This window comes from Sinocyclocheilus anshuiensis, unplaced genomic scaffold, assembly GCF_001515605.1.
Source record: "Sinocyclocheilus anshuiensis isolate Anshui unplaced genomic scaffold, SAMN03320099.WGS_v1.1 scaffold1096, whole genome shotgun sequence".
Taxonomy (NCBI): domain Eukaryota; kingdom Metazoa; phylum Chordata; class Actinopteri; order Cypriniformes; family Cyprinidae; genus Sinocyclocheilus; species Sinocyclocheilus anshuiensis.
In genome coordinates, this window is record NW_015548251.1 from 902,106 (window position 1) to 916,886 (window position 14,781).

General features: G+C 37.8%; 1 protein-coding gene across 1 annotated transcript in view; it reads right to left on the bottom strand.

Annotated features, from left to right (window-relative positions):
* Nucleotides 1-14,781, bottom strand: part of LOC107655307 (gephyrin-like) — a 48,738-nt gene that overhangs the window by 15,930 nt on the left and 18,027 nt on the right. The window contains exons 4-8 of the mRNA XM_016442765.1: nucleotides 9,710-9,751; nucleotides 8,378-8,452; nucleotides 4,260-4,322; nucleotides 2,399-2,441; nucleotides 2,180-2,317 (exon numbers count right to left, since the gene is read on the bottom strand). Of these exons, the coding sequence (XP_016298251.1) occupies nucleotides 2,180-2,317; nucleotides 2,399-2,441; nucleotides 4,260-4,322; nucleotides 8,378-8,452; nucleotides 9,710-9,751 (361 nt within the window). The remainder of the gene's footprint in view (nucleotides 1-2,179; nucleotides 2,318-2,398; nucleotides 2,442-4,259; nucleotides 4,323-8,377; nucleotides 8,453-9,709; nucleotides 9,752-14,781) is intronic.

Here is a 14,781-nt window from a genome sequence, read left to right on the forward strand (position 1 = left end):
ACAGACAGATAGATAGATAGATAGATAGATAGATAGATACAAATGGTTTGTACTGGCCTACTTCATACTTAAAAGTATACAATGGACGTAAAATGTTTTCAACTTTAGTACTTGACTTTGCATACAAGTATGCAAATTGTGATTCAGTCATATTCTGATCAGTCCTTGACACTCGTCAGCGGTTGCAAACACCTCTCAATCGCCCCCTGCTGGTCTGGAGGTGAAATGGCGCTGTAGCATGGATGACTATTCCACACATTACTGAGGCCAGATGAGCATCGGGCATGCTCGAAGACGTGCGCCGGACATGAAGGTGCTGGTTAAGGTGCACACTGACCTGTGTAATACTTTGGGGTGTGGGCGGCACTCTCTGCCTTTGCTTCGTTGCCAGTGCAGAGAGGAATTTTCCGCCAACTTGAGCCACTCTGGCGCCAGATGCCTTTTCGTGCTGGAGGGGCCAAGTCACCTGCATTGGTCCCTCCCAGACGCATTGGGCACATTTAACTACCACATGGGTAACCCCACTATCCCCCACCACATGGACCAAAATTAATGGCCAGCTCACAGCCCGCGCCGTGGTGGCACAATTCACATCCACATGCAAGTGTGGCTTCCCTGTTTTAGTGATGGCCATGAAAAACCAAAGAAGAGCCATCAAAAAGAATAGCATGGGCTGTGTCAGAGTGCCAACTATAAAGTAAATAAAAAATTATGGGATGTAATCTAGCCCGTGGGACTGGACCGTTCCCGATGTTCATGTGGACTGAGCAACTATGAATAACTGAAAATCTTCCAGAACTTTTCCGAAATTCAGAAAGAAGGCCTTTAAGGTTGGATTTGTATGGAAACTGACTACAGGATCTGTCTTTGGATGATCACAATGGCATCAAAGCTTCAGAGAAGTCAGCGAGTTGAAAAACAACAGAGGACGGCAGGATGGAACGAGCGAGAAGATTAAAGCTAGAATGATGGAAAGACGATGGGGTGAAAGAAACAACGAACAGATGTGTGACAGATGTGGAGCTACAGGCATGGAAGACGAAAAAAAATAAGCAAAAGCTGAAAGCCTGCAAAGCAAAGAGCTTGGTGACTATATGCCGACAGCACTTACTGGCCTAGATATACCACAGACCAACAACCACTGAGAACCCATTTTTGTGAACCATCAGAAGGACAGTGCTTCATGTTAAAAGGATAGTTCACAAAAATGGAAAATTCTGACATCATTCACTTATCCTTGTGTCTTTAAAAACCCATATGATGTTCCTTCTTCCATGTAGAAAAAGGAGTTACTCATGATAGCATGTGTCTTATATGTCTCTATAACAGGATATTCTTCAACATACAGTAAGTAGTCATATGGAGTATTTTTATGATGTTTAATGGCTTTTCTTGTTCTTTTTTGGCTCTTTACATTTTTTTTTTTATGGAAAAGGGCAGCGAAAATACTTGTCAAAACGTATTGTTCAGTGGAGAAATTCATATGGATTTGTAAGAACATAAGGGTAATGCTGATTTTTGGGTGAACCTTTAAGGCCCATTCAATATTATCTGAATGAGTCTGCATTTTTAATACTAAAAGCATGCATGATTCAACTCTGTCAACTCCATTCAGAGTCTGAAATACCATACTGCAATGCTTATTATTATTATTTTATCTACTACTAATTAATTGTTACTGGTTGCTGTTCAAATTTTAAGGCAATCTGTCTTTTTTCAGAGAAAAAAACTTAAATAGTATTCAGAGTATGATTTTTTTCAAATTGTATTCAAATTTAATATATTAATACTCATTTTGTTCATGTTTGATTGTAAAGGACTCATTACAGCTACTAAAGTTATTCAGCCATGAACAGACTCTTGTTAATATTGTTGTTTGATCAATATTAATGACAGCTGCAGGTATATTAGGCTGAATTTGCATTACAAGTCCTAATGTACAGATCCCATAATTTGACTTAATTTTGTTCCAGCTGTTCGCGTTCACCAATAACTTGCCAAGATCAAGCATGTGAAAATACTTTATAAAACCTGCTATCATTATTACATTTAATTTATCATCAACTACAAGTACCTTTGACCTCCCTAGTTTGTGAATATATTCGTTCATGTGGTTTACCTTGGTGTAAAAAGTCCATTGGTCTAGTTTAGGCTTGGTATGAACAAGCAAGGGTCTTACCTCTGTAGTTGATGATTTCGTTACCCAGGACAGGAGTCATCTCTAGCACAGTGATGAAGGCCTTGTCCATAGAAGTGAGGGGAAACGGGGACATGCGGTGTCTCCGAGCTACCTTGGTGATGTCCACTGCACTGTGACCTGAGACAAAGAGTGATAATTTAAACATGTTCTAAAACACACATGCACAAACATTACGATTATACACAATCGGTCACCCACTTGCTCTCAGGATGTTCTCCTTGCTGCTGCATCGTGACTGCACCTACAGATATAGAGAGAGAGACAGAATGAGAGGGAATGAGGAAGAGAGAGAGAAAGGAATGGGGAAAAGAAAGACAGAAAGACATGAGTTAGAGCACAAAAGAAGCCCCATCCTCCGTCCAGGAGAGTTAGCATTCCACTGACAGGATTCATAAAGATCAGGATGATCATCTACACATTCAGACAAAATAACCAAAACCAACTTGCTTGAAAACAAACTGAAAACATCATTTTCAGTCCTACTGCCATTATTATCATTATAATCATGGTCTTGACATAATGCTGTAGTGAGTCTTGGAAAGTTATGTGTTATGTCATGGTAGCATTCTAGTGCCCAAAACAACCTGATTCCAGAAAAGCATCTGATATAATTTACATTAAAGCCAACATGAAATATTTTAATGCTGTAATGTGATGTATTTCAGAGTGAATATTCAATTGGAAAGAAAAATGTAGGCATTTCTTATCAAAATAGGGACCTGAAGTGGACATTTTGATTGTTTCCTCACAAAATGATATTGTTTAGCTTGAAAAAAACTTTGAATACCGCTTTTATAGTGTTTTTTTGCTAACAATGTAACAATGTAGGGTAAGACTTGCTTTTATCCATCAAGAATTGATTAGATCATGAAAAGTGGGCGGTCTATACCAAAATGGGGTTTCTGTCTGCTTCATGACTGTAACTTGGAGGTCAAAGGTCAAGTTCAGCGTCAAAAGCATCTCGACTTAACCCAATGGTCATTCTTCTCTTTTTTTTCTCTTTGATATTGTTAATCGTTTTGAAAGGTTTCTTTACCTACAACAGTAGCCTAAAAACAATGTCAAAATAGACGTCAGACAATATAAGTTAGAGGCAATAATAAAAAAAAAATTATATTAATTACGTGGAAAAAATCATCTATATATATTTATATCCCTATAAAAATTATCTATTTAAAAAAAAAGTGTCAATTTTGATTTCATGTTGGCTTTAACAGCTAGAAGCTCCATACGATGGAACACAATTCAAGCACCCCCCCCATTCAGTTCAATTTTGACATTTTAAGCTAAATTTCTCTCAAAATGAGCCATGAATTTTTTAAGATAATAATAGTAACAGCAAATGTGATTATACATTCAGCTGTAAGTGTGGAATCTACCAATACAAAGTATCATAAATTATGGAGTTCCCTTAGGCCAAGAGTAATGGTATGAGAGGGCAATCAAATTCCATGCAAAAAATACACATTGACTTGTGGCTATAGTAACAGAGGTTTATATATATTAAGTCTTTGATTTACTGCATGAAAGCATTAAAAACAGCCCTTTATGTGTCCTTCGTGCTGAGACGCAATGCCCCTGGCCTATAGGGGGAGACACACAAGCAAGTCCCAAGTCCTTTCTACTCACGATCCAGTTACAACAGACTAGCACCAACACGACAAATCAATGATCGACACAGAGCAAAGAAAGAGAGAGAGTTAGAAAAAGACAGGAAGAGGAAGAAAACAATGAGGTGCAGCTCACATACAGCAAACAGCAATAAAACATTGCATCTAAATGGAGATCAAACTTAAAAGGAACAGAAAAACAGGACAAAAAAAGATCTAAGAAACAGAACTCAATGTCCACAAGAGACTCCAACACACCAAACGGCTAATAAAACAAAGAGAGCATTAGAAAGAGCGACGTCTACAGACAAGATAATGAGAGACAAGGAAAGAAACAGAGACGAGGAGAGAGAAAAAGAGTGTAAAGCAAGGAGTTTGGACTCCTGACGCAAAGCAGAGTTTGCGGATGGAAGCAGCTCCTTTTTTTTGCGTGGGTTGGGAATAGTTACTCGCAAGTCGAAGGTCCTATGGTTCCTGCGATCATCTTTGAGCCCCTCCAGCCTAGAGTGGAGCTTTGGCAATGAACAGAAACAAAAGGGTTTACAACAGACAGAGCAAAGGAGAAGCTTTGGGAGACTGAGGATAAAACAAAAAACGAGTTTTAAAGGCTCTCTGAGACAGCATTCGCTCAGTTTACACACAACAAGCTGAGATGACAACGAATGAGCACTGAGAGGTGAAGAGAGATCTGACTGGACGTCATTCGGTCCTGATGCTAATGTTTAGTGGGGCGTTATGCCGGCCAGCCAGGAAGGTAGCACAGGTTAGCGAGGAAGAGGGGTGCGGTGAGGCACAATGTCACTCGGCACAGTTAGCGAAATCACACGCCACATACTGCACTTCGGTTCCAGTGAGATTTTAGAAGACACCGAAAAAAGACAGTGTTGGTGATACTGAGTGTCAGTGTGCTAATGGCCACCAGAGCAGGGCAGAGTTTGTGTTACATTATTGCATTTGAAGTCTGAGGGGACTGAATGAGAGTATGTGCACACTTGGAATGAATGAATGAATGAATGAATGAATGAATGAATGAATGAATGAATGACAAAGAAAACATATGGCCAGCTACACATTAAAATATCAGGGTTACCATAGCCAACATGTTAACAGTTGGGATTAATTATTCTTAATTTAATGCCATAAGAACATTATCTAATGGCATTATGTAGGTTTCAGTTAGTTTCACTTGTTTTCTTTCTTTAAACTCTTAGGGTTCTTTAAACTTGAAATAAAATAATGTAAAAATGTAAGACAATTTATAACTCAAGATTCATTTAATTTATTGAAAGCCCTGTAAATACTTTATGTATAATAATACATTATGATAATTATTTATTAGATTAAAAGTTATTATCTAAATCCATCCAGGTTATTTTAACCACAGACCTAGGTTTATCATAGCAAATGAATGGATGATGAAAACATTAAACATTACTGCTAAAATGCATATTAAAATATCTGGCAATAAATATTAATAGTTTATTTAATGCAGTTAATGCATGTACCTAATTGTACATTAAAACTGCTTCATTTGTTTTCTTTCCATAAGAAAAGCAATGAATGCATTAAAACTGAATGTACTATATTTAAATAAAGTAAAATAAAATAAAATGGAGGCGATCCAAAAGTTTGAGGTCATTCAAGTAAACTAAAAATGCCATAAGATAGTAAAATAGTCCTGTTTATATACTTTGATTATAATAATAGTGAATCTAGAGAATCATAGATTTAGATTTACCATAGTAAATAAATTAATAATAATGAAAACACAAAAACTGCTGCTAAAAAGCATATTAAAATATCAGGTCATATATAGCCCATGTTTTAGATACTGAGTTTAATAAAATATTCATAATTTAAAGGGGTGGTTCTGTTTTTTTTCTAGGTTTGATTGTGTTTATGGGGTGCAGTCTAACGTGTTAATGCTTCGTTTTTTTAAAAACTAATTATTTTTCACATAATTTACCTTTATTCCACACCGCTCTGTCCCTTCTCTGAGAAACGGGCTGATCTTTTCTTGTTTTTATGAAGCCCGCCCTCAGAAATAGGCGCTGGGCTCTGATTTGTTAGCTAGCCCAGTGTGTTGTGATTGGCTAAACCGCCTCTAGCGCGCGTCTATAGTCCCGCCCCTCACCTCAGCGGCATGTGCTCCGGTTGTATTGTAAACAACGGCGTCTTTAATATCGCTTATCAGTTTGAGCCCGATTAAGAAGCAGAGGATATTATTGAAGAGGATAGTGCAGAACCTGTGCAAGCACGGCTTTTAATGGTAGGCCTATGTTTTTTGTTTGTTGTCTGTTATTTGTAAATTCTACTGCTTATGTTAGCTTTTAATATACGGTTTTGTCCTGATTAAAGCTTTAATACAGTACGGCAACTGCACGCGCGTCCATGTTTAACGCTTCTCATAGCTATGTGAAAATAAGTGTATAAATGGAACAGAACTGAGCTGATGATCTGAATGAGAGAGAGCGAGGCCGAGCAGGCGACGCGAGGAACAGTATTAAGAACTGCTGGTTTAAAACATTGATTTTGAAACTTGTGAATCCATTAGAATCGTTAGAAGACAGAATCGCGATTCATATATGAACAGATTTTTACGTGCACCCCTAGTTTTCTCTTCCTCTTCTCTAAAGCAGAGCAGCATGGCCCCGCCCCCTTTGCTGCCTTTTCCCGAGGGCGGGGTTTATCTGGGTTTGTGATGTCACGAACCCGGGAGGTAATTTGTTGTAGTCCCTACCAGCCGTTTCAACCAAATCACAATCAACCACCCCTTTAAAACGGTTTCAATCAGTTTAATTTGTTTTCTTTCCTTAAGAAAAGTACTGAATGCAGTAAAACTGAACACACTTTATTTAAAAAAAACTTGTTTTATCTTAAAAATCCAGCACTATGTGTAATAAAAAAGACCAATATCATTAGATTTAACTCAACATAAACACGCAAATCTCACACTAGTATGCTGTTAAACAGCCATTTTTTTTTTTTTTTTTACCAAGTCCTGTATGTACAGGCAAGGAAAATTGTACATCCTTGACACGTTTTATTCTTCCCCTCCTTCTATTTGTTCATCTAACCTCCTTTCATCAAACAACAGACAGAATGAGCTCAGAGTGGAGATGAGAGGTAACCAAACCAATGATCACAGGAGGGGTTGAAGGAATGGATGGAGGCAATGAAAGCAATGCAGAGACGTCAGGTCTCTTTAAATCAGAGTCGGACCAAAGAACTCAGTGGACTGAAAACACACGCTCACAAACAGACATGTCCTCGTACACGCAAGGGGTGGGGAACCATGTGTCAGCATACGGGCAGATGAGAGTTAATCCCTGACCAGTGAAACGAAGATGGAGTAATTGGGGAACAGGAATGAATTATTAACAAGTGAGTGTCAGGCCCAATAAGAGGAACTCCGCTCTGTGATTAACCAATCAGAAATTATTGATAAGACAGTATGGAAACTAACAACTGTAATGCTGGCGAGCCATTTTATTAGCTCTGAAAGAGGGATAGAGAAAAAGAGAGAAAGAGGGGAAAAGAGAGGCTCTTTTCCAAAATCTAGTGATCAAAACCATTTTAAGCCATTATAGGCACACTTCCAACATGAAAGCTGCTCCAAAAGGTAGGCTGAATGATTATATAGATCGAACAATCATATTAGTTTAATAAAATAAAAATTTAAATAATAATTAAAATATCAGGCCTTGTTTTTAAATATTAAGATTAATTAAATATTCTTTTTTTTAACACAGTTAATTCACTTAACTAACTGTACAATGCAGTAAAACTGAATTAAAAATAAATAAATAAATAAAATAAACCTTAGTTTAATAAAAAACAGTAGTATATTAGTAGCATTAAGTAATATATATTAAGTAAAATAATTACAATATATTATACTATTATCAAAATAATTTAAGTAAAGAAAACATGAAACTGAATTAAACTTTAAATATTATATTATATTATATTATATTTAGTTTTATGGATTCACTGTTTTTAAGCGAAGAAAACATGAAATTGAATTAAACTTTACATATAAAATAAAATTATAAAAGAGTTAACTGCATTAAATTAAGATTATTTAATAATTATGTTGCCTTCTAAAATAACTTCATTTGGCCAAATTGTAAGAAGAGAGAATGCGGCAATCGCAAAATGCACTGCGACAAACTTTTTGGGAAAAACTTCATTTGAGACTGCAGACAAGTCAAGAAAAAATTGTATTATATGTATATTTAATACCAAAAAGTACTGATACAAATTTTATCTAATCCAAACATTTGATTTTGAGTCGAAGTGCTAAGTTAGTCAGTAGTCACTTCTGTAGTTGATAGACAACAAGGCAGCTGACTAGGTTTTGGAACAGAGCTAGAGAGAGAGAGAGAGACAGAGATTGTTTAAGACAAGAAGATAAAGCTATAACAAAAAAAAACTGCCCTGATGCTACATCAGACTGTGGGCCGCAAGCAACACTCTGAGGGAAGACTTTAGTGCATGTTTGTATGTGTGATTGACTGAGTGTTGATTTATGTGAAGATTAGGGGAGAAAGGGATATCTGTTTACCTGGTCCAAGGTAGAGTACCTTGACTTGAGCGTGATGACCTCATCCAGGTGAGCCCTGAACTCTCTCCGTGAGGCCTGGAGGAAGCCACAGGACAGTAACTCACCTGATACAGCCTTCCCCGTCAACAAACACGCACACACTTCACAATATACACTGTCACAAACACACACTCTAAGAATCATCTAACACTGATATGAATAATATGAGGGGGAATCAAGCGAAGTCATAACAGCAAAATAATCCCACTACTACTAGTACGCAACCAAAGAGGAGTAAAGCAGCTGCAGCGTGTCTCTGTGTGTTACGCTGGTCTTTCATCAGATTTCTAAAAACAAAGGAGGTTTCCGTGGATAATGAGCACTTAAAGCTCATTTCTATAACCCCTCCAACTTTGTGAAACTGGAAGTGTTGTAGAAAAGTAGCATTTTATGAGAGACAAAAGTCTTTAGTCTTGAGGGACAAGAGTGCATTTGGTGGTTATTAAAGCTGCCATAAGCAATTTAGCCATCATGTTAACTTCCGCCACCATCGCCCATCCCTTCAAACACTCTCTCCCAAAAGCCACCCTCCAAGGGTGAATCTGATTTCACATTTCACAAACTCAAAAATTAAAAGGAAAAAAATCATAACAAAAAAGCACCCTCCACCCTACAATTCTCGTTACCACAATGTAAAATAAATAAATAAATCGAATTTTTGTTACTGTAATGTGAAAAACAAAGATATATTATTTAAATGGTATTACATTATCTATAAAAGTTGTAAAATGAACAGTATTTATGAATCATGATAGCATTTATTGGCTTTAATATATGAAATAAATACAATAAAAGAAAGTTTTAAAGACTTACAGTAATAAGAATCAGCTGAGAATAATAGGAAATACAAAAAAACAATAATAAAAATAACTATATTATTACTATTATTATATAAACGTTTTTTATTTGGTGTTGAGCTGATGGGGAATTTCAAAATATTGCTTACAGCAGCTTTAAATGTTTTGATCAATTATGAAAAATACTGCACATATGATGTTTTACATTTAACAAATGATTGATTCTGTGTCACTTCATCTTTATTAAGGAAAGAAAAGTTCAGAATTCATGAGAAACTAATTAATTGAAGGACGCACACAAACACACACTCAAACACACAAAACAAACTACAAGGCTTTGTTTGGGGGGTAAATAAATGAACCAATGAGACAGACTTGCTTCACAAGGATTAGTTGTGCATGTGTGAGGTATGTGTGAGCAATGATCGGCTGAGTCTCTGAGAGGGGCGTGGTTAGTCGCAGGGTGATGGACGGCGCTGTGTAAAACATGCTGTACCTCTGTGACACTATAAGTGGATGAACAGGAGGTGAGCCGGGCCTGGTGCAGGGAGAGAGGGAACAGGGAAGAGGAGGGTTAACACTGTAGCCACAAGCAGGGGAAACACATACAAACAGCATTCCCGTCATCATAGCGGATCACTGGCAAGTGCAAGGACACAACTGCACAAGTTTGTCAAGACCTCCAGAGAGAGATTCTTTTCAATCAGAAACATGCACAAAAAAAATAGTTACAGTGATTGCTCACTCCAAAAATTTTTTAATTCTGTCATTATTGACTCAATTGCATGTCATTCCAAACTTGTATAACTTTCTTTCTTTCGTAGAAGACAAAAGAAGAAATGTTGAAGAATGTGATGGCTACTCTTTTCCATATTATGAAAGAGAATTAGGATGTAGTTTGTGGAGCTACAAAATGAGCAGGAAAAAAAATAACAAACCAAAACAATACAATGGGGTCCCAAAAAGCCATGGCAATGTATTAATAATTTGTTTGCATGAATTGACCACATTAATTCTCTGCATGTCATGTGCAGGGCTCTGTACAAAATTTTTTTTTAAAAATAAACACTGGACATGTTTTCATTTGATAATCCATTCGACTGCAAACAAGGACAGTGGAGGGTAAGATTTTCAGTAAATGACAACAATTTTGTTCTATTATATTTACATTTACATTTAGCCATTTAGCAGATGCTTTTATCCAAAGCGACTTACGAATGAGGACAATAAAAGCAGTCAAAACTAAAAAAAGAGCAACAATATATAAGTGCAAATGACAAGTCTCGGTTAGCCTAACGCAGTACACGTAGCAAGGTGTATGTATATATATATATTGTGACGAGCGTCCCGAACTTTCATCAGCGTCGCCCTGGAAAAAAGTGAGGAGCACCTGGCCATCATCATCACAGGCTGATCGGTCACAGCTGCACCTCATCAGGCGGCGGCTACATAAGCCACGCAAGCCCTGCCATCTAGGAGATTCCTCCATGAGACTGAGCACTAACTCGCCCTCTCATTTTTCCCACAGAAAGCAGCGTGTGACCGACCAGCCCCACAGGAGCACTGCACAGACCCTCTGCACTGGGAAGACGGGAGAGAGCACTCACAGCACCGGAGCACCTACCTGGACCTTTCTCACTAGCACCCATCACCCCAATAAATCTGCCCTCTGGGGTATTGATTAAGATTACTTGTCGTGTGATTCTTCACCCCGTTACACTGGTGGAGAATGCGGGCAAATCCGTGAAGAATCACCGACAAGCGATATTCTTCACCTCACCTTTTGTTCCTTGCTTTTTTGTCTCCCGGTTCTGTCACAGGCGAGCGCTCCTCCCCCACCATGGACGAAATCCTCCAGCGGCTCACCCACACACACATATATACATACATATATATACATACATATATATATATATATACATATTATATACACACACACACAAAGAAAAACATGTAGATAGAATAGAAAAAATGGAAAGATAGTGTGTTTGTTTTTTGTTGTTTTTTTAAATATAAAAAAAAAAAGAATATATAGATAAAGTAGAATTAAAATAGAATAGAAAGTGTTAGAGTTAGAGGGTCAAATAAAGGTGGAACATAGCTGTTTTTGAAGGAGTTATGGTTGATGAGCCTAACTGGATGGTGAAATGTTGATAATTAATCACATAAAACTATTGTATCGCTTTAGAAGACTTGGAACATAACATAAATCCATACGGACCACTTAAATTATACTTTTACTGTGCTGTTGGTCATTTTAGAGCTTGACAACCCAGATTCCAACTTACTATCAATTTACTACATGAAAAATGGACAGTATATTCTGCAGCATTTCTCCTGTTGTGTTACATTGATAGAAATAAGTCATGTGGGTTTTGAACAATAAGAGGGTGAATAAATTATGGTAGATTTTTTTGGAACTATCCCTTTAACACCTACATTTATATTTTGAAAGGACAAACAATGGAAAACAGGATTTTCCTTGTTTAATCTACCCCACTGACACTACACAAAGCTTCCTCTCTCCATTTAGAGCAACTAAACTGCTACAAAAAGGTCATTCAGAAATCGCCATGGTTACGACATCACAACCATGAGCACATTAACATATAATGTGCATTCTGGAACTCAACCCTCTCTGATGAACAACAGTGTGAATTAGGCTGGTATATATCCCATGCACTTAGCTATTCATAACACAAGTCAATTAAATATAGAACTCTTTTAGTATTAATTACAGTAGCAAAAACAGCCTGTTTAATCTCGACTGTTTTTGGTGCAAAAACATCAACTTACATTATAAGTAAAACTTTCAGTGTAAGATTGCATAAAAATGTAGAATATGAACGCTTTAATAGACTGCTAATGTTGCGGTATGTATCAATACATGTATATGCGAATAAACATGGTTTATATTAACAGAACCAAAAGAATGGCCATGAGATACAGGATGGATTGATGTGTAATTATGAACATCTAAACCAATGTAAATGGACACACACAACTGGACAAACACACACTTTGTAGAACTAGAATTAGTCAAGACTATAATACACCACTATTTGTCCTTGATGTCTTCCACCTGCCTTTAACCTCACAGAACCATACACACACACACACACACACACACACACACACACACACACACACACACACACATTAATGAAAACATTTAATGCAGAGGCACTGCCAGATACAATATGTATCTCTTCCACAGCTGTCACACAGCTGTCAGATTCAATGACAGTGCTGTGCAGTAATCGCCACAGCAAGCATAAGGGCCTGTTCTCCCCTTCACCTGATCTTCAATCTCCTCTCCATTCATCAATCGAACAGAGAGAGGAAGTGGGGGTGGTGTGGGCTCAGGGGCAAAGGGTCATCGGAACGTCAATGTGCATTTATTACACTTCCAGTCATGGTAAGCCTGGGTATGTCTCTCAAACTAATACACGCGATCTAAACATGTTTGCAGTGTGTACCTGCAGTGGGACCCTAATCAGAGAGGGGATCCAACCATGAGGGCCCGAGTCAATGTGATGTTCTGGGGGCCTGGAAACCCTATAGCGGCGCCCCGGTAGCATTTTTAAGTAATTTATGTGTCATACTTTTTCTTTCTGATTATTCATAAGGAATGTCTGCCCCATTTTCACTTAGTATGATACAAGTTACACAAAAGCATACAATATTCACAGAACTTTTAAAATGTCTGGGGAAAAAGTTTGGAAACAAATAACAAAACAAAAACATAAAACAAAATAAAAAACAAAATCCAAACAAAAACAAAACAAACAAGCAAAAAAGAAAAGAAAACAAAAAAGCATAAAACATTATTAACTAGAAAAAAAAACGAAACTAAGAACAAAACAAAGCAAAACATTATTAACTAGACTGCAGGTCTTTTCCCAATATGTTTGTATGCAACAAACCAACATAAAACTATTAAAGGAATCATTCACCCAAAAATAAAAATTCTGTCATCATTTACTCACCCTAAAGTTGTTCAAAACCTGTATGAATTTCTTTCAGCTGTTGAACACAGAAAATAGTTTTGAAGAATGCTGGTAACCAAACAGTTGACGGTGGCCACTGACTTACATAATATGGAAAGAAAAATACTAGAGATGCACCGATCGATTGGCCAGGGATCGGAATCGGCCGATTTTCCTCATGATCGGCCCGGATCGGTGATCGGCAGAAAGAAAATTGGAATCGGCACAAATCGGTATCGGCAGATCACACTAACAAAAATATCGGAAATCGGAATCGGCCAAGAAAAATGCAATCGGTGCATCTCTAAAAAATACTATGGAAGTCAACGGCTACTGTCAACTGTTTGGTTACACGTGTAGGGATTTCTATCATGAACGGACTCTGATATGCCACTGAATCAACTCATCATGAGGCTTCGAACTAATCCAATCAGAAGATAACACAGAGATCTTTTGTATCAGGACTGAAAATACCTCGTGATTGCGAATGTATAGAAACCAGTGTAGACACAGGAAGTAAATTAACTAACGCCCTCAGGCCCGCAACACGGGATCATGCATGACTATCACATGACGTTTGACCATCTGCTTCCTGCTGACTGAAACCCTTACAAAGGACACTGATATGCCACTGCACCAACTCATCATGAGGCTTCGAACTAATCCAATCAGGAGATAACACAGAGATCTTTTGTATCAGGACTGAAAATACCTCGTGATCGCGAATGTATAGAAACCAGTGTAGACACAGGAAGTAAATTAACTAACGCCCTCAGGCCTGCAACACGGGATCATGCATGACTATCACATGACGTTTGACCATCTGCTTCTTGCTGACTGAAACCCTTACAAACTCCTTTTGTCACAGACAAAGAAACAGAACTTACACAGACAATAAAAAAGACAGCATTTAAAATCATTTAAAGTATCGGAGCAATATATTCACAAATAATATGTTAATGTCTGATGATGTGTGATGTGTTTCTTGTAATCGGTGCAAGTTTAACCAATGTTGTATAAACACCTTTTAGTAATTAAGATTATTAATGTGTATGCAAACTATCCGATATTGAGCTTGAATGAAAGCTTGTTTTATTCGCCGAACATTGGTGTTAGTGAAAATGTTATATTCTGTATCATTCTCTGGTGATAATACTTTTACCAGAAGTTATTTAAAACTTCCAGACATACTCCCCACGGGAGCATATGACTTGTGCATGAAAAAAAGGAACCACACAGGGCGTGGCTAAGCCCCGCAGCCACCATCTGATTGGACAATCGCGTATTACAAGCTACAAGCGCCCGTAACATCGCACAGCGAGACTCCAGAACTCAAACACTTCAGCTGAAACTCCGCGACTGGCGACTGCCAAGCCTAAAGCTAAGCAAAAGACTCTCTTAGATGAACTTCGAGGTTCTTCCGTAACCCGGCAACCAACCAATCCAACGAGGGCTCTCCCAAAAGGACGTCATACCGACGTCATCTCAGCAACCAATCAAAAGCCGGGACTCCCTCAGACAACGAGGAAATCAACTCCGCTTCTCAGATTTCAGCAAAACGCAAGTACAAACAAAGCTC